The 20862-nt window shown below is 41.0% G+C and overlaps 1 protein-coding gene across 3 annotated transcripts in view; it reads left to right on the top strand.

The window, feature by feature from the left end:
• Positions 1-14154, top strand: part of SLC5A1 (solute carrier family 5 (sodium/glucose cotransporter), member 1) — a 26297-nt gene extending 12143 nt beyond the window's left edge. The window contains exons 4-15 of one of the 3 annotated variants that reach the window (XM_009888565.1): positions 130-189; positions 546-650; positions 5655-5760; positions 5986-6066; positions 6263-6483; positions 7445-7580; positions 8373-8480; positions 9548-9698; positions 10303-10471; positions 12500-12715; positions 13025-13127; positions 13949-14154. In XM_009888565.1, coding sequence (XP_009886867.1) covers positions 130-189; positions 546-650; positions 5655-5760; positions 5986-6066; positions 6263-6483; positions 7445-7580; positions 8373-8480; positions 9548-9698; positions 10303-10471; positions 12500-12715; positions 13025-13127; positions 13949-14154 — 1662 coding nt within the window. Of the gene's footprint in view, positions 1-129; positions 190-545; positions 651-5654; positions 5761-5985; positions 6067-6262; positions 6484-7444; positions 7581-8372; positions 8481-9547; positions 9699-10302; positions 10472-12499; positions 12716-13024; positions 13134-13930 lie in introns of all 3 variants that reach the window. The other 2 variants (XM_009888564.1, XM_009888563.1) reach the window with 2 other exon arrangements.
• Positions 14155-20862: the final 6708 nt, after the last annotated feature.

Raw genomic sequence — 20862 nt, 5'->3', positions numbered from 1 at the left:
CCCCCCCCTTGCAATACCCACTTTTATGTGGTTCAGTGGTCTCTAGCTGCTGCTGGGTCTGATAAATGGTCTTCGGGTGTGCTATCTAGAGAGAGGAAGCTAATTCAGCTGATCTTGTCTTGGTTGCAGGCTCTGATATTTGTGGTTGTTCTAGGATGGCTGTTTGTACCCATCTACATCAAAGCTGGGGTAAGTCAAAACAGTACATTACGCTTTTCTTTGCTTCTCATGTTTGCGGATCAGGTCTCAAATATTGCAAAGCCATTATGAATGGCACAAAATCTGAGCATGCTAGACCTGTACTAGGTTATGTCTGTATATATCTGAAAAGTAGGGTTTCTCTGTTCTGAGACCTGAGCTGAGAAGTACGTGGTACTCTCTCCTTGTTCTCCTTTGATTCCTGGAGCTGCTCTTCCTTGCAACTGCATTTGCAGCTCCCCTCCCTTTGCCCTCCACTCTTATGGTATCTGAGTAGCAAAAAACTTCCTCTAATTTGCTTTGTACCTATTCCCCTTTATCTGAAACCTTATCTACCCCCCCTGCAGGTGGTGACAATGCCAGAGTATCTGAAGAAGCGTTTTGGTGGGAAACGGATTCAGGTCTACCTGTCAGTCCTTTCTCTGATCCTGTATATTTTCACAAAGATCTCAGTAAGTAAAACTTTTACATAATTTCTTCCATCCTACATTGATCTAAAACCAAGAAACTTCCATTTACAATATTGCTCACACAGTTGGTCAGTTATTTCTGATTTGGACTCCTTCGTTAAGGATGGTAAAAGTATGATTTTGTATTTTCTTTATTTTGTTCAGTGAGATTGTGTATCGAGATCTGTTTTGCAGTCTGAATTTTTTTGCCTTTCTGGCAATGTCTCTTGATGCTTGTTGTGCTTTCTCTTTCAGGTTTTTAAGGTTAGCTTCTACTTATGCTGTCCTCTAGAAAAAGTCATAGTGGAGGGAAACTTGTATTACAGTCTATTATCTAAGGGATCTGTGAAACGTGGAGGAAAAGATCACAACTTATCAGTTTGTACCCTTTTGTCCGCTTCAGTTCTCTGAGAAATAATAGCTGCTGCTTGTTTAACCATGTAGTTTTAGAAACTTTGTAGTATTGCTTTGGGCACACAGTGTCCCACTCCAGCCCCCTGGCCCTTCTGCTAAGGGGAATAAACAGTCCTCCTTGGTTCCAGAAGAAAAAGTGTCTTCTCAAGGAGCAGGAATTTTTGTCCCCAAACTTCATATTTATCTGTTTTAGCATACTCTGATGAACATGCCATCAGTAATATAGACGATGGAAAAGAGCAAGAAGGCTATGGAGAAAAAGAGAATAATAGGAATTGGAAAATAAAGAGTGGGGAAATCCAAAGGAGGGAAATGATAACATCTGAGGTGAAAGGAGGGAAGAGGAGAGATTCTTTTAATGGGCGAGTGGTTGGCATAAAGTTTAAGGTGTTATGAAGTTAATATTTATTAAGTAAGTGGTTGTGTTGCTGTGAAGTAGTGAAGGGAGCTGGTATTTTCCATATATCTTGAAACTATCAAGCCTCTGAAGAAGTCCACAGTTCAGGCATACCTCAATCTGTTGTTTTTCAGAAGTTGCCATGGCAGATTACTCTTTGCCCTCTGAATGGGAGCTGAGTGATAATAGTGCAATTTAAGCTAAAAGATTGGCCTTTTGCTCTCATTCTCACATCTTCATGATAACTGATCCTTAGAAAGGTTATAAATTAAACAGACTGGTGCTGTGGAGCTGGCCTCAGAGTTGAATTTCCATATATTTTAAAAGGATCACTTAATTTGCTGTTGTTGTGCTTAACTACCATAATCAGAAATCCCAGCTATGACACAGAGTTCTGGCAGCTCTAGCAGCTGAGAAACTCTTCCAGTCGGATGACTCACAGTCCTATTCTGCAACATGTGTTTGTACTGAGCCTATCAAGGTGTTACACAGGTTCTGAAGTTACTGTCTTTTATTTCTGGCCTCTATCATGCAAAGGATCTGGTTATGTGATTTCACACCATTTCAGTTGGAGTATTTTGTTTTCAGGCAAGACAAGTCCTCCATTTAAGCTTCCAGTATGGTCATGAGGCTGAAGCACCCTCTCCTGCCCTTGTGGTCCTGTTTTATTTGGGAGCAAAGCAACAGTCAAGAGATCCATACAGCAGCAGATTACCTGGGCCCCACTCTACCAGTGGCCCATCCCAGCTTCCCACCAACCCAATTATTCCAGATGTGTGTGGGGAACTGCCATGGAGCTGGGTCTCTGTGCCATGCAGGGGAGAAATCTGGTGCACAAGTTCCTCTAACCCTTTCTCTTGTTTCCCCCATCTGCCCTGAACAGCTCTGACAGTGTCTGTCCCATGCACAAATGTGGCTCAGGTTTCTGTAGTATACAAACGCCTCTTTTGCATTGTTGTCTTCTGTCACTATGTTTGGTAGGGCAGGATTTGCCCAGCACTGATTTACTTGCCATATCTTATTCAGAATGGGCAGAACAGTCAAAGTCCTTGGAGGTTTCAGGTACTGTCAGAGAGGTTTTTTCTATGCCATGCTATGCAATGCCATGCTCACGTTGTCTCCAGGTGAACCAGCTCCAGAAGCAGAAAGGGAAACGCTGTTCTGTCCTTGACTGTAGTTGACTTCTTTGTGCTGTGTAGAGATACGCGTGCTACGTGAAGCTAGCACAGGTCTCTCTTCCCAGAAGCACGTTTGTAGCCAAACATACCCACGTGTTAACAATCCATGCCATAGCCATCCTGGAGATTTACATTTTACTTCCTTGACTGCTGCCTTTGCAAACACTGCCTTGTGATCTTTGGGGCTTATTGAGATTTGATATAGAAGGATGGGTTTCTGCCCTGCCCTTAACAGGTAGTCACACCTATCAGTTTGGCTGGCAGCGATACTTATTGTCTCTTATCCTTGTAGAAAAGTGGCATCTTGTTTCTGGGGTAGTTATTTCATGTGCTGCTTCCTTGATGTGTTAAAATATTATCTACTGTTCTTAATAATATCATTATTACGGTGCTTTCCAATGAACAGTATAATCCGTCAGGTCGTGTAACCTCTGGCAAGCTCTTTCTGGCACAGAGCACACTACCATGTGATGATCAGATTCCCTTTGCACACCCCCATACAAGGTCATTACCATTTCTCTTTTCCTGCTTATTTTCTGTGTATTTCTTGTTTATTTCTTACCTTGTTTTGTGGCTAATCAACCACTTGCCAGACAAGGCCGTGCTGCAAGGTGTTGATCTTTGGGATCAGGACACGTGTGATCTCTGAGCCCAAAGGATTTCGTTTGGGCAGGTGCCTCACATGTACATGCTTCCTAAGCACACGGTACTTTGTGAGTAATGCCTATAGCAGCTTTCAGGGGCTTGCTACCCACTAGTGTTGCTGATACTGGTCATTATGCCAAAGAAAATGGCCTAGTAAAAATAAAATCTTGATGGAGAGTTGTTGACAAAATTATGACAAGGCGAAGGGAATTAAGAGCTGAATGCTTTTGAAGAAATCAGAAATTGTAAATTGGAATTTCTAAATGTGTTACACCATTTTCTTTACATTCATTGTGCATAATTTCAGTAGTAAATGTACGGGTATAGACTTAACGGGGGAAGAGGAGGTAGAAGGATAAACTCCTCTGAGGAGTGCATGGTATAGGGGGTAAAGAGTATGTGCCACTCCCTAACTCATATCAACATTGCAGCTGGATTCACTCAGCTGGCATGTGTTCTGCCAGTTGTTCTTGCATGATCTGTGGATGGCTTTGGAGAGATAGCTTGTAATGTAAAGGATTTACTCTATTCAGAGATAAGATAAGGACTAAGTAGTGTCCATAAAAGAGTATTAATGGAGAAACAAGGAAATATTGAAAAGAAATAATCTAATTAGGAGGGAGGAGCAGTGAAGTTGGAAGGTAATGGTAACTCAGCAATTCAAAGAAGCTGATATATTGGTCAGGATGCTAAATAATTAACTATACGCGTCTTTCTGGGGGTCGTTTTAGGACCATTAATATTTAATACTACATAGGCTAAACTAAAGCCAAGAACAATAAAAGAAAGATCAGGGACATAAGCTGGTCAGTGGTGTGAAAAGATAGGAAAAAAATAGTCCCACAGAGAGAAGGGACAAAGGATATGGTCTAATAGTCACTGGGGTTGAGCGCTAAATGTCCTGGTTCCCAGTTCCATACTAAAACCTTAAGAAATCAAATAATCTCAAGCTGCTCCAGAGGCCGAGTTTTGGGAGCTGGACCTCTGGTGTGATTCACACTCTGCTTCACAGATGTTTTCTGCGTGTCAGGGTGTTTTTACAGGTAACAGGGGCAGTAGGGCTGGAGGACCTCTTGCTGCAGGGGTCCATACCTCTTCCTCATTCTCCAGAGTGAACTAAGGGTGAGATCATACCCTGCAGTCTCGGTTTCAGTGTCTCTGGAATGAAGAGGGTTTCTTCATCCACCATCTCCCAGCTAGCCAGACTGCACAACTGCTTATTAGTGTATTTGCCCTGCCTTACCTCAGCCTAGCTGCAGACAAAAACGGTGCAAGCGCCTGTTCTGTGATCACAGGCTCTGGTTGTCCCACAGCCTGGCCTGTGGAACCTCCCTCTCCTCCAACAAGTTGCCACCTAGCAGCTGCCCGGCGGTAATTGTGTGTGCAGGCTTTACCCCAGGGCACATGTAATGTTGTTTGTCTTTGTTTCTCAGACCCTACGTAGGGGCAGTTACTGCAGCATTTTGCAGCTCCTGAGCTTGCTGAGGGTCACGAGGACTTGTACTGTTAAATGAGGGCAGGAGTCTTTGTATAGAGCATGTATACAGAGAGGAGGCACGCAGGTGGGACTGGAGATGAGCCCATGAACTGGGTGCTCAGGAGCAGGGATAGGTACAGATGCAAACCTCTAATGAAACCATAATTTACAGTAATGCATTACATGTGCACTGGGGTAGATGATTCTGATTGCAAACTTGGATAAATAACATCGATGCAAATTATCTTTAAATCAGGAACTGATTTAACGTGCTTAAAATCCCAGAGTGTTACTCTGAAACCTGAACAATTCCTTTCTTACGCAAGAGCTAAAGGTCTCTTCTGTTAGCCAACTGATGTCAATTATTCTGACAGCAACTGAAAAATAGAGATAATATAGGATGTTTGCCTTTAATCATCATTTGTCCTGAACCAGCAAGACTAGCTATACCACATGTATGCAAGCAGTAAAGAAAAAGTAAGAGACTTAGAGAGTAGCATTAAATGAAGAGAACCATGCCATGTCTTGGAGATGTCACAGTGTCCATCCCTGCACACAGCAGCAAGTGTAACTGAGTTTAAGTGATTCGTTATTAAGCTGTGTCTCAGGATGTAAGCACAGAGTAGTGAGGTGGCTCTGTGTCTACCTAAAAGGAGCCATTGAAAAAGACCTGGGAATTCTTTGAGAAGTGTTACAACTCTTGTACTGAAAGCAGCACGGCACTGAGAGGAGTCTGGCTGTTGTACTAAAATAGTCTCTATTTTAATTTTGCACCTATTTTTGGCATGTGTACTGCAAGGGGAGAGTCATGTATTTCAGTACCCTAATCATGGATGTGTAATGTGCCATCATCATGATTTTAAAAATTACTTAATCTAGCATTTTTTCTTTTATAGGCAGACATATTCTCTGGAGCTGTATTTATACAGCTGGCCATAGGGCTGAATCTTTATTTGGCCATAATTATCCTGCTTGCTATTACTGCTCTTTACACCATCACAGGTGAGTTTGCAGAGCAGTCTGATAAATCAAAGAAGTTAGTGAACCTAGAAAACAGAGAAGAGGGGAGGTGGGTAAGAGGGGAGAAACAAAAACCTGAAAGAGGAGTTATTTACAGTGGGTTTTGCTTGAAAGAGAGAAGTGGTGAGAAAAGGGGGAAAAAAAGATGTCCACTGAGGCATTTGCACAGGGGCTAACCTATTTGTCTTGACTTTTGTTTGCCGTTAGGTGGCCTTGCAGCTGTGATTTACACAGACACCTTACAAACATTTATCATGGTAGTGGGATCCTTTATTCTCATGGGATTTGGTAAGTGAATCAGATGAATTAAACTGTGATGTTCAGCCACAAATCCCACTGGGGCTATGGAAATGGATCCTGCAGTGTGGAACTCCGGGTTTTTTTAATATCCATATTAAGGAGGTTTTTCTCCTCACATTCTCTAGCTCTATTTGAGATTTCAGTGTTAAATAGTTTACTGCTATTTTTACTTTCTATTTTTCAGCATTTGCTGAAGTAGGAGGGTATGATGCTTTCATGCAGAAGTACATGGAAGCAATTCCATCCAATGTCTCCTACGGGAATATTACAATTAATGAAGAATGCTACACTCCTCGGAAGGATTCCTTTCACATCTTCCGAGATCCCATCACTGGAGATTTGCCGTGGCCAGGGCTCGTCTTTGGTTTGAGCATCATTGCTTTGTGGTACTGGTGCACGGATCAGGTAATGTTGTAGCCATACACCTTGGAAATGCTGAACACAAAACTCGGCAGTCCAGTGTGAGCTGGGGGTACTCTTCCCCCACTGTAACTCAAAACTGGCAGTCATTTCAAGACTGGTCAGTGACTTTTCGGTTTCTGGTTTCTAAACCCCTCCCACGTGTGAGAAAATGGAACGAGTGTTCTTTCAATTCTTCTTATACACTGTGCCCAGCACATACTGTGTATAATTCCTTTTTCATTTTTTGTGTGTGACCATGTGTAAAAACACAGAGAGGTTGTAATATCAACGTTTACTTAGGAAACCATGCACCAAATGATCCTTGTTAGACAGGGCCTAGATATGATTCCCCATTAAGTAATACTACTTTGTTTCCTATTTGTGCGGCTTTCATCTTTGCATGCACAGTCTTGGGAGGATGTTCTTTATACGTCAGGTCCTTCAGTTTGGAGACTCTTCCCCAGTCCTCCTTCCTTCTCCCTAAAACCTACTGTCCAGTTTCCCAAAGAGATCACACTGACATGAGTAGAGCAAAATGTGCTCCTGCAACTGTGACAAGTGAACGTGTCCAATCTCCAGCAAGTGATCTATGTGCATTCTGAATTGTGAGAAAGATAATTTCACAACTTGTAAACAAATGAACAAAACCCCCAATGTAACTGTATCTATTGCTCAGGTCAATATTTTATTCCTTTTTGGCTTTTTAGTCTATCTGCTTTAAGAACATCTTGTGAGAGAGTCTTACCTCTTAAACATACACTGGATAAATGATATTTTCCTGTTTTATTTCAAATATATCCTTTGATTATCACGTATTCTTTATTTTTCCTGGTGATAGAAATAGTAAATAGGCTCTTCCACTGTCACAGAGGTGAAGTACCTTGCATCTGGAACTTGGCATGGTGTGTTTATGGAAATGCTATTCTTGGCGGATTCATGCATGCTTGTCATGTCTCATTGACAGGTCATTGTCCAAAGATGTCTCTCTGGCAAGAACATGTCCCATGTGAAGGCTGGTTGTATCATGTGTGGGTACCTGAAACTCTTGCCCATGTTTATCATAGTGATGCCTGGAATGATCAGCCGAATTTTGTATACAGGTATGCATATGTATACAGAAATGCAAATTTCTTCTTGCTGCCTGTCTTTCACTGCCAGTCTCTGTCAATTTCCTGTCCTCTGTCTCTTCTAAAATACCTTTTAGATTGTCATCTTGTCATCCAAATTGTCCAGGCACACGTACGCACAAAAACTAACTACACTGTAAAAAGCCACAGGTCTTCCTCTTTTCCCTGTATCCCACGTTTCTGCTAATGCTATTACTGTCCATTTTAGGGGAGAGAAATTCCACGGTGTTCCTCCCTAGTTGTCTGTTTGTTACAGCCCCACTTTAGCTGAATGAGTGGAAAATGCTGCCCAGGACTGATACTCTGCTGCAATTAGAGGAAGAGTCATCAGTTGCAGACAGCAATATTTTGGGCCATGGATAGTCCCGAGTGCAGTGTGGGAAAATGCTGATCTCCCCTCTCTCTAACCATCCATGTGTTTAACAGCAGGCGGAGGAGAGATGTTCAGGTTGGAGGGGGGTCTTTCTGTTCTTCTGCTTGTTTTTCTACTTGCTCTACTTGGCTTGTCCACTGCCGATCTGGCAAATTAACACTGATTTATTTTTTTTTTTTTGACCTGCAGCACTTTTCAGTATTCTTTTAGAGAGGAAAGGAAGGATAGAGGCTTAGAATCACCTTCCTCCCTGCCAGCAGACCAAGGATGATATCAAGCATGTCAATCCAGTGGTTCAACACAGATAAATTTTAGAAGCTCTACGAATTTGGGAGCAATATGTTGTTGTTTGTATGACCTCATCTAATCCTGTCTCCTTATCCTCTCCTCAGATGTGGTGGCTTGTGTTGTGCCTGAAGTCTGCGAAAAGTACTGTGGCACCGCAGTTGGCTGTACAAATATTGCTTATCCAAAAATGGTAGTGGAGCTTATGCCAAATGGTAAGACACTGTATTTGTTTGTTTGTTTTAGGAAAGGTGAGGCTGCCAGACTGTAAAAGCAGGTGATACTGGGAGCCCAAGTCCCGTATTTAGTTCAAAAATTCTTGCTAGAACTCTGCACTATTAATCAAAGGGGTAGTTTGAACTAGTTGTAGCTGTAGGTGCAGAGTAGCTACATGCTGGCAATGTCAGCTCTCAGCTGGCAAATACTGGGTGATGAAATGGTAATTGAGCTCCCTTTCTGTGAAGGTAAAAAATAACCTACTTTGCCAATGATTTATAAAAGACTGTCACTGCCAGGATTTCTGAGTTGGAGCCATACACCTGCAGTCCTTCTGCTAAACCCACTGAGGTGGGAGGAGAAATATTCTATGTACACATTGTCCCACAGGACACATGTTCAATGAGAGAATAAGGCACCACTCTGGAGAGGACAATGTATACATAGAAGGTAAATTTCTGCAGAAAACCACAGAGCTGGCTGGTTCATAAGGCTAGAAAGACAGACTATGATATTATAGAGACCGTGGTACTTCTCTGATATCTTTAGTACTTCCCCATTGTATTATAACTGTTGTACATAGTATTATCAGAACGCGACGGTACTTCCCCATACTGTGTTGACTAGATCACACCATCTGGAAAAGTGGCTTACTCTGATTTTCAAACAGTAAAAGAAACATTTTTTTTGCCTAACAACTGGTTTACAAATATACCACAAGCATGCGAGCACTCACCCGAAAACAAGAGAAATTATTTTTACAACTGTTGGGGAAAGTCTGCTTAGGATTTTTTTCTTTTTATTTCAGCATTTAATCAGACAGCATTCACAAAAGAAGTACCTATGTTCTAAAAGCTCGAGAGTTGCCCTGTCAGGGCTGCAAAATAGCTTTTCCAAAGCTCAGCAGATGTTACTGTGCTTGCATGGCAAGAGAATGTCAGGCAGGCACCAGCTGCTCGTAGCTGGCTGACTCGAAATGGTCAGACAGGCTCTATGGATGATGCCACATGCTGAGACTCTTCATGCATGCAATGCTCATCCCGGTTCCCATATCTTTGTATTTCAGGTCTGCGGGGTCTGATGTTGTCAGTCATGTTGGCCTCCCTTATGAGCTCCCTGACTTCCATTTTTAACAGTGCTAGTACCTTGTTCACTATGGACATTTACACCAAAATTCGATCACGACCATCTGAGAAAGAGCTTATGTTAGCTGGAAGGTAAGTGCAGCCGAGTCTTCCCCAGCCGTACAAACATCGCCAGCACTAGAGGCTTAACACACTGCAGCCTCCAAAAAGTGCACATGGGTGAAACCTGCTTTTGGGTGTGCGGGCAGTGCAGCAGTGGCCTCCTGTGGCCAGACAGGCTGTCCCACCATACATCTTCCTTTTGGAAAAAACCCCACCCTTCCATTGACAGCAGTGGATGAAGTAGCTGAACTAATTCTCAACACTTCCAATTGCTATTCAAAGGGAACTATTTTAAAGTATCTTCATAGGCATTATGCTACACCATACTACAGCATCAGTGAACTAGTTCTTCTAGTTGATCTGCTATTGATTTGTCTCTAGACGTAACAAACAAAGGAAAAAAGTGATTTTCTATGTTTTGATTGCATGTTTAGCTGTATGCTGAGGGATATTTGACAGACACAATATCCAGCTTGGATTTCTTTTGTTTGTTCAATGGTAATTGGCCGTTATCATTGATTTTGCTGGTTGAAATACAAAATGGACATTAAAATTATTGATTAATTGCTGTTTTTTTCTTTCTGATAGATGCTTCTAAGCAGGTGGCTAATTGAATATCTGGCTATGTTTACAGGGCATTTATGTTGCTTTTAATTGGCATCAGCATTGCCTGGGTTCCTGTGGTGCAGTCAGCTCAAAGTGGGCAGCTCTTCGATTATATTCAGTCAGTCACCAGCTACCTGGGACCTCCCATTGCTGCTGTCTTCCTGCTTGCCATCTTCTGCAAGCGTGTCAATGAGCAGGTAAGTGCAAATTAGGAAACAAGTATGCCGTGTGTTCCTTTAGGTATTGGGAGAATTGCTTTTTTGTTTTAGCATCTTTTATTAGCAGGTTCTCCCTGTTTATTTTAGTCCTACTATGGCCCTGGGATTCTGTGCTTCCATACCCCAGGGCCTGAGGTTTCAGAGATGAGTTTGAAAAAGTTCTTTGCTAATCTGATAGATAAACAGTCATCTAGGAATTCCCAGATAGCTCTGAAACCTACGTTATCTATCACTTTGCCAAGAAGTGTGTTAAATGGATAATTTACGGAGACATATTTGAAAGTAACCTTTTAGGATATTGGTCACCAAACTGCTTTATGAAACATATCACCTTTCACCTTCCTCTTGACCACTATATCAGTGCTGTTCTAAACAAACATGCTATTGTTTTATGCATTGTTTCTCATTGCCTTTAGGACCTAGCCTGGGAATCATTCATTTTGATTCTTAGAGCAGTGAACTGAGAAATATTGTACTTAAACCTTTGTAAGTAGCGCAGAAGGCATGAGGTCTGTCACATGCTTTGATGGGACCATAGGCCAGTCACGGTGACTGGAGTGTCAGACGTTCTGAAAACTCAGTACTCAGGAATTCCATTTCTTTTCTATAGTACTTGGAATAACAACACTTACCTATTGCTCGGGTTTGCTCCAAAGAGGATGAGTTCAGTGAGAAAGCCTTGAGAGAGAAGGTTTTTGAATATGGCTCGAACTTTTTTCCTCACTATTTTCTCTCGAGACTGGTTGAGTGGTTATTTGTGTGTATATCCAAGAAAAGGCTGTTTTACACACAAGGGATGTTTAATTTCCCATCCTAATATGGCTAAACCTCACAAATGGATTAAAACTTTGTGCCGTTCATGAAAATCTGTGATTGACTTCAGCTGGAATTTTACCTGAGTAAGAAATCAGTATAATCCTTGGTGGGGGTGTGCACACTGCACAATTTAAATTTGGGTAAATAGGGGAGACAAGCATCAAAGCTTCTGAGAATTGGAGCCTTGCATAAGATAAACTCCAATACAGTAATTACTTATAAGATCTATCCACATTTCTTGCTCAGAATCATTCTTCTTTCTGCCAGAAATGGAATTAACTATCTTGTCGTACTCCAAAACATTTTTGTAACTTTGACCACTGAATAATTAAAACTGTTTTGTTCTTAAATCCAGTATTAAACCTAGAATATTTTTTAATCAGGATTTATAAATTTGTGTTACCATCATCAGGGAATGGCTGAGATTGGAAGGCACCTCTGGACTAGTGCAACCCCACTGAAAGTAGGGCTAACAAGAGCAGGATGCTCAGGTCCTGCCCAGTTGGCTTTTGAATATCTCCAGGGATGGAGGCTCCACAGTGTCCCTCCACAACCTGTTCCAATGTTCGACCACCGTTACAGTAAAACAAAAAAAAAATATGTTTAAACCGAATTTCCCATGTTTCAATTTGTGCCCAGGCATACCTGTGTGTCTTTTATCCTTGGGCTAGAGTAATACATACCTAGCAGCAATCCATCCGCAAAACATATTGAGAATTAACTTTTAGCTAATTGCTAACAAGGTCATTAGAAGATAAACCAGACACATATTTCAAGAGGAATGACACACACTTGCTAGCTGGCTCCATCCATCCATCCATCCATCTGTCAGGGTTTTAGCCCTCAAAGATAAAAAGATAAGAGAACAACCCTTGGGATGTGTAGCCTATGGCTAGAGCCTGTCCTGTATAAGGAGAACATTGTGTGGAGACAGATGAACTTTGAGAAATGAGGTGGATAAGGTGTTCTCTATACTCTTTCTCTAAGGTGCTGGTCGTTGCCCCTTTCAGTTGTATTAGTACACTGAGCTGTACATATGGTCACTGAAAGTATCTGGGTTAAAAGCCATGTGCCAAAGCCAGCGTAACACACAACTACCTCCATGTTTCCTCCAGCAGCTATTCAGAGCTTAAAGCTTATTCCCATGCCTGAAATGACTCCTGTTGGTAACCTGTGTCCCTTTGTCTGCAGGGTGCCTTCTGGGGCCTGATGGTCGGGCTGCTAGCTGGACTCAGTAGAATGATCGCAGAGTTTGCCTATGGAACTGGCAACTGTGTGACCCCTTCCAACTGCCCATACATCATCTGTGGGATTCACTACCTTTACTTTGCAATGATTCTCTTTGGGGTTTCCTCCATTGTCATCCTGGCAGTCTCCTTCATGACTAAGCCCATTCCCGACGTACATGTGAGTATTATTGCGGGCCTGCTCTTCAACAAAGGGAACTTAATGAAACCACTAGTTTTAAACACTGGTGCTTGGTGTATTACCTCCGGACATTTCAGCTACCCACACCACACAGCCCTTGTAAGAAAGCAAAGGAAATAGTCTTCATTTATCTGTCACAAGTCTTCAGTGACTCCTAATAATCTTAGACGTTGACTTAACAGACATCTGGGGTGCCATGGTTTTAGAGCTTGTTCATGTGCTGGCCAGGCTGGTTTATCTCGGTGTAGTAAGATTGTAGATTTATAAACTCATTTTGTGTCATGGCAGCTTTACCGCTTGTGCTGGTCTTTGCGGAACAGCAAAGAAGAACGTATTGATCTTGATGCAGATGAGGAGCAGGACCAAGCTGATGAAAAGGATGACGAATCAGGTAACTGTTGTAATATCTATAGATTCTATCAATATATGTGTGTATCCCTATTTCATTCCTGAAGAAACATTAACACGCTCGATATTCAGACATCCTCCTCCCCTCCAACAACAAAACCTCAAACCCCACTGTTGAAATGCCTAGTGAGCTGCCCTTTGCCAGTCTATCAAGCTCAGTCTAAATCAGCAGTGAAGTGGATTTGAGGGGAGAAATTCTTCTTCTCTAGGTAGCTAGGGAGCTAGGTGAGAGGTGGTGGGCATTGGCAGAACTGCGTGCGACTCCAGCACTTGAAACAAAACAATGAGGATTCACTTGGAAACAGTGGGTAGTAGCCAGAACTGAAGGAGCAATGATCTGGTGTGAGGCACCACGAATGCAAACTGCCAGACATCCATCTAGGCAAAACCACTTGCTCTCTTTGCTGGGTTTCCGGTTCGGCTGCCACCGAGTTCCTTTTCATAAGTATCCTCAAATTAATTTATTTGTCTTTTAATTACAAGTGTAAAAAGTGTTGAAAAAAATAAGTTTAAGCTTTGCAGCATGGTTTGCTTCTCCAATACCAGAACCTCCAGGCTGTGAAAGGTGCGTCTTCTGCAAAAGGCTCTTTTTCAACATGTAGAAAATCACTCTTTTTCCAGGCGAGCTGTGAATATACTGCCTTGTACTAAAATGCTTCCATGTAACTATGACCATAAATGAGAGCTGCTACATTAAACATAGGAACGTCCTCAGTCACCAGAGATCTTCTGGTGCTTGCAGTGGTCCATGCTTACATTTCATGACCAGTGTGTTATTCCTTCCAGTTAACGAGGAAAATCAAGAGGAACCAGGATGCTTTAAGAAAGTGTACAACTGGTTCTGTGGCTTAGATCAACAAAAAGGACCCAAACTGAGCAAGGAGGAAGAGGAAGCATTGAAGAAGAAACTGACTGACACAAGCGAAGTGCCACTTTGGAGAAATGTTGTGAATATCAATGGCATCATCCTATTGACTGTGGCTGTCTTTTGCCATGCCTTCTTTGCATAAACCTCTAATTACGGTTCTGAATTGTACTGTATTGTCAAGCAAAACCGATGACTTGTAGATTTACAGTTAGATACACTTAGTATTTTCATTGTCTGTTTCTAAAAAATCAGGGTCATTTACTCTGCTGATTTTCTGATCATAATTTCAACAATCTAAAGATGAAGGCCACTGGGATTTCAAGAGAGAGAATTTCTGTTTAGACATCGAATCAGTCCAGGGCTAACAGAGATTCAGAATTTCCATCCAATATTCTCTTTACTCGTGATACATTTCATATTTTAGGTGCAGAACAAGGCTGCATGAGCCATATTTCATATCAGGGTTTGTAAACTACCTTTCGGGGTTGATTTTCAACCCTTCTTCTTTTTCCTTTTCTTCTTTTTCTTTTTGCTATGATGATTTGATTACAGAAAACCCACAACTGAGGGACCGTATTATGAATTCAAATTAAAAAATCTTTTTTGTTCCCTCCAAGCACGGGATATCTTAAGCAAAGGATTTATGTATATATTGATGTATTTCACACAATATCTAACTTTCCATTATAACTTTTCCCCCTTTTTCTCACTTTTCGTTGCATTGTGTTTCTCAGTAATCAGTGGAACACTAACCATCTGCATTGATCACATTTTGAAATTAGGGAAAACATGTCTCAATGATCTTAATAAGAATTCTGCTTATGATAGGTTCTCTGTTTAAGGTTAACTTCAAATGGTCCTCTCTATATTTTAATATGTATCTATACTTGAATGTGAAGCTTTTTTATACAAAATACATATATTATATATACACATACAATACATTATATATATGCACTATATATATTATGTATATTTAAAATATATATGTATGTGTGTGTGTCTATATATATATTTATTTCTCACCGATCAGTTTCCATCTTGGTATGTCAAAGTTAATCTCTACCCACAATTACGAGGACGTCATTATCGTGGGGTTGGTGTTTATGTATTGCCTCTTTCTATGGACCGTACTACAAAACAATCCATGCACATGGTTAAAAGTCCAAAGCATCAGAATGCTGTGTTTGCATTTTTCTTTCAAGTACATCTGAGGGCTCTGTACTGCTTTTCTGCAAAGCTGTAAGTCTTTCTTCTGAAGATTTCATTGAGAAATAGAATTCATGCTGTATGACAGTATGAGTTAACAGTTCATGAAGAAGAATAGTCACAGCTGTGGAGTAGCAGCTAAACCACTCTGATTGTCTCCACTTGATAAGTTTGATACCAGCTGGAGATACAGAAAAAGATAGATTTAACACTTCAAAGCAAAAAGCAATAGATCTTCTTAGCATCTAACTCAGCTTCCTGGGGAACAAAGTGTAAGAAGACGACATTGGTTGCAGTAGTCAAGCTGCACCACAATTCCTTGTTCCTGTTGCACACGTATCGTGGGACGCTGCGTTGTCTCAAAGCGTTTCAGTGCGATTCTACAGCAGGATGCACCAGACTTGCAATGAGCGCGTCTAAATAGGAAGCCAGTGCAGTCTCTCTGTATGTGCTATACCACACTGCTGCTGACTCCTGCAGCTTTAATCACTCTCACTTCATAATCTTCTGACAGGATCTCTTCTTCATTTGGATCCAAACCAAAATGCTCTGGATTCTAGTAGAATTGCTGCTCTTCAGTATAATCCCTGCAGTTTACTGAAAGGTTTTGCATAGGCCAGATCAAATCAATACTATATAAATACCAGTGCAAACCTTTTTCTTACAGTTAATACAGTGATAGAGTATCTTAAAGACCATGGAATTAATTATATTTAATGGACTATGAAGACTTGTATGTATTAAAATATTTGTATATTTTGAAGTGTTTGGTGTCCACAAAATGACGGGATTTTTATATAATATGATGGAAGACTGCGAAACTTACTTTGGTGTCTAGATTTTGGCTCTGAGTAATAGTAATGGTTGACAAACAAACGAGAAAGACTTTAATGAGGATTGCCTGGATCCCTCTTTGTCGTGCTTTGTTACAAAAAGAAAAATATGGTGAAATTATACAGCCTTTTGGATAAAGACAAATAACGCAAGTGATTTCCTGGCAGGCTGAGCGGCCTTTTGATGACCTCCTGGTTAATCAGGCACCATTACTTCTTTTCCTCCCCAGGATTAAAGAATTTTGAAAAACTAACTCACAGTTTCCCAGGAACATTCACTGTTCATCCTCAGCAACTTGTTTTCGTTTCAGTCTGAAAACTCGATGTTGTAGAGGGCAGAGCTCAAATGTTTACATAAAGTTTGACTGCTGCTTAGAGTACTCCTCTATTTTTGTAGAATTTAATAGAAATATTGTGTGGTATTGTGGACAGCTGATAAAACTTTTTATGTTTAGATTAATAGTTAAATGCCACCTCAGGTTGGTAGCTATTGCATTCAAAGGCACTTTCATGATTTTAAGGAAGAAAGTGACTTTTCTTCAGTTCTCAGTGGAACTCTGTCCATGTTCCAGCCGTTCTTGTGTGACGCTCTCAGACAAAACCCAAAAAGTAACTCGCACTGTCCTGGGTGTTCTCATGCTTTAGAAATGGGAACAGTGAGCACATGCTCGTTCCCCATGTCTGACTGTAAATTTGAAATACTGCTGGTTAGTGGAGAGACTCCAGGTATATCTCTGCCTAACAGCACCATATCCACGCATGGCACATACAGCATAACACAACTGTATTTCAGGTGATCCTGAGACATCCCAGTTTGTCCTGTCAGGTAAGACACAGGGTTACAGCGTATTTTAGTGGTCTTAAGTTAGATATACAGAATTATTTTAAATGAACTGCACAAAATAAAATAAAATAAAATTAAAAATCCACCTAGTAACACTGTAAGCCAGTTACAACACTGATATATAACAAACACAGTAAACAAATCAGATCTTCCATTTAAGAATTACTACACAATTTTCGGGCCAAGTTCTGAAAAAGGGTTACCAGTCTTCATTTATGTTTTCATTTTTCTGTATCTCGCATAACAAATGTATCCAAGTATCTCACAAATGTTAATTATTAATGATCATGAGAACACTCTGTTCTTAGAACTCAGAATTTGGTTTTATTTCTATTTTTTTATTGAAAAAGCTCATGCACTGATATGCTGGGGGAGGGAAGGTCTCTGGCTTAATTTGGAATACATCTGCAGTAACCATGGTTTGGTTTTAACCAAACTGTCTGTACATGGTGCATTAGGACACAGCCCAAGGCCGAGTTCTTCAGGTGCAAGCAATCACCAGGGTCAGAGCACCATCAGCAGCTGCGATTGCTAATTGGCTCAACTCCTGCTCAGATCACTTTCTTAACTGGCAAAATCAGGAACGTTTATGTGAAGTAAAAGCTCCCACAAAAATGAGGAGCAAAGAGTAAAGATAAATATATACATCACCAGGGGTGACCGGCATTTGAGAGAAAAGCTACAGAGCCTTGCTTATTGTCGCTTGGATCCACCGGTTTGAAGAGTGGAGCTGGAGGAGAGTTGTGAGTTGATATTCCCTGGGACAGACACACTGCCCAGAGAAGGGCTGTTCATGGGCTGTGGGGTCACAGCAAAGCTGTTCTGAGGAGGGCTGTTTTTTTAAAAAAAATTATTCGATGATGTTACACCCTAGCCGCAGGTCTCTGTCCTGCACCTCACTATGGGGTAGCAAGAAAGTGAGGGGAGAGAGCAGGGAAGAGAACTTCCCTTCTGTTAAACTTTAAATACAGTATCACAGATTAAACAACAGAGGGCGATACATCACTAAGAAAGCTGAGAAATGCAACCTCCCCCCCAGTTTTTACTTGGTGATTCATGGCATTTTTTAACGGAATGTGTATTGCAGGCCTGTGCTAGAGAACTTAAAGGATGGAGTAAAACTTTGGTTGCTCCAATATCTACTAGTTCTTTTGATGAAAGACAGTATAACCAGCACCAGTGCCTGAGGTTATAACCCTTATTATTAATAAAATAAGTTGCCTTTTTGGTTCGTCCTGAAGAACATTCCACCTTGTCATCTGCCACGGGAAGCTGGGAAAAGGAAGAATTTTCCTGGAGCTCTCCTGCTCGCCTGGCAGCGCTGAGGCTACAGCAGCTGTGCCTGCGCTCCACCAGCAGCTCCACTACTTTTCTTAAGGTACCTGCAGAAACTTCTAGCTGAGGTAAGTGTGAGCTCATCCTTACTCTGTGCAGCATTTTTATTTACTGTATCAGAGCCTTTAAAAATGTAGCTTATATTCAAGGTATCTTGAAACAAATTATTACAATGGCTTTCATTCATCCAAACTGCAAATGTTGTCTTGCTAAAAATAGGTCCTGTGCTTGAACTTTTCAGTGTATTAGTTTTGTGTGTAGCCACAGAAGAGACATTCTGACTTTCTGGTTTAATGTAATTAGCCAAATCTGACTTTCCCAGACTCTTTACTTTGTCCTTAGACAAATCTCTCAGTTCTATGCATTTTTAATATGATTTTTATTATTATTATTTTTTAAATAGAAAATGTAGTCATGGGAAGCAATAATACTCCCTTTTGTGGAACATGAAGAGATGGAATTAAAAGCTGCCATTTTCCAGAGCAGAACAGAATGGTTTCCAACTCCTGTACTTCTGAAAGCAAATGGGGACAGGGAAATCAGTCTGTAGGTGCAAGAACAAAGAGCCATAATATACTTAACCTTCTGGAAACTGTTAGAAAAAACTAATATAAACCTTTTTGCATGAAAAACGAGCTCTGCCTGGGTGGGACACAAGGCTTATGTGAGAAGGTCTTGTTTCCCGTGAACGCAGCTCTCTTGTCTTCTCCCGGTATCGCTGAGAACCGTTAGGCAGCTGATTTGAAAACTTGGTCTGTGTAGAGTGTAACTGAATTAATTCCAGTATTGACCCAGGACCACATTAATTATATCCGGGCCTTAATCATTATTGGCTTCAAGCTAAAAAGACAAATTATTTTTCATTGATGCTAAAAATCTGCCTAGGTGCTAATGTCATCACGGTGCAGAGCACTGTGGAGCATATAGTGCTAAAAACAAAGACTTCCTGTGTACACAGCATTTCTTTTGAAACAATGGGTTTAATTATAGTGTATGAGCGTGCCAGATCCTGACATGTTAATTTAAGTATTTATAATGTGTACGAAGCAATTCAAAAGGATCTTTAGCTTTTTTGTGACCAAGTCTGTGGCAGCTTTATTATGGAGTGTACTCAACTGAAAGCTAAGTCAGTCCAAGGGGAAGCATTCGTCAGCTGTGTTTCTTTGATCTAGCTAATTGTTTTACTGACACCTAGGGTGCTAATTATTAGCCCAGCCTCACAAATTAGGGACTGTTGTCTCTCGTTCCAAAGCTACAGACAGTCATGGCACTCCCCATACACATTATATTTCCGTACTTTCCCCGGTCCTTAGTCCTTAGCTGGCTGCATGTTGAATGAGTGTTCAACACCAAGACCACTGCAAGGCCAGCACGCGTGTCTCCAGCGCTACGGCTGTGACCTGGCTCAGAAAACGCATCCTGGTTTGAGAAAGGAGAGAATGCCCATAGAAACCTATTGGCACTGCAGGGTGCCCGTTCAGCATCGTGCAGCATCAGCATCGTGATGTTGTTGGAGACGTTCATGGGGAACACGACCCAACCTGTTCCTGCCCTTGGACTTGCTGGGACAGGTGACCTTTTCATTTTATCAGAATGTCAGTATGAGAAGAATTTTAGGATGCATTTTTCATTTTGTGCGCTGTCTGCAGGGCAACGCTGTGCTTAGCAGTTAAGTAATAACTGACCGAAGTCAAAATACTGCTAGGGCCAAAGGATATCTCAGGTTAACTAAAGCCTGATTTATAAATCGGTGTTACTGTAGCTTCAGTACATCTTGTGCTCCTTTGTTTCAAGACTTAGTGCACCTCAGAAGAAAAAGAAAATCCTTAGTCATAAGGATTTTTTTTAGATATGAAAATTCATTAAATTATTATTTGCTAAATTATATAATCAAAGTTAGTTTAACAATGAGTAAGAGTACTGAGAATCGCAAGCCTAAAAATCCAGGCCTGTGCCGCATATTTTCTACTCAATTCTTTTTACCCTATATTTCTGTTTATGCCACCGGGTTGTTTTTTGTCTTTCTTCCAAATGTGTTTTGGGTCAACCTGCATATTTCCTTTTTCACCATTGGTTTCTCTATTTGTGAGAACTTTTTCAAGGACTTGTCTTGATTGCTTTGATTTCCCAACTACTATTTCAGCGCTGTAATCTCATCTCCCATCTCATAGTCACTGCTTTAACAGGGAGACTCAGAAACGCACTGAAACATACCCCCAAAATTATTGGACATCTTAGTAACTGTTAACATTGGTGGATGGTCTTGATATCTACATGTTGGTTTTATGCCTTGTTACTAAATATATGGGTGACCTATAGTATAAGCCCTATAAAATTATATTTCTTTCTTTTTGTTCTATCTTCTGACAAAACAGGGTATGTTATTTCCTGCCAAATAACAATAAAAGAAAGCATGTCTACATTTTCCGGGGGGGGGAGGGGGGGAGATGGGGGAGAAAAAAACACATTGGGACATTTAGTTAGGAGTTTTACCTATTTGACTAATTTCAATGACATTTGAGATCTCAAAGGTCTTTATGAAGAACGTGAAGGGACATTTCAGATCATAGAATCATAGAATGGTTTAGGTTGGAAGGGACCTTGAAGATCATCGAGTTCCAACCCCCCT

This window comes from Charadrius vociferus, unplaced genomic scaffold (genome assembly GCF_000708025.1).
Source record: "Charadrius vociferus isolate BGI_N301 unplaced genomic scaffold, ASM70802v2 scaffold917, whole genome shotgun sequence".
Lineage (NCBI taxonomy): Eukaryota > Metazoa > Chordata > Aves > Charadriiformes > Charadriidae > Charadrius > Charadrius vociferus.
The sequence above is the reverse complement of the archived record's forward strand: the minus strand, read 5'-3'. Positions and strand labels throughout refer to the sequence as shown.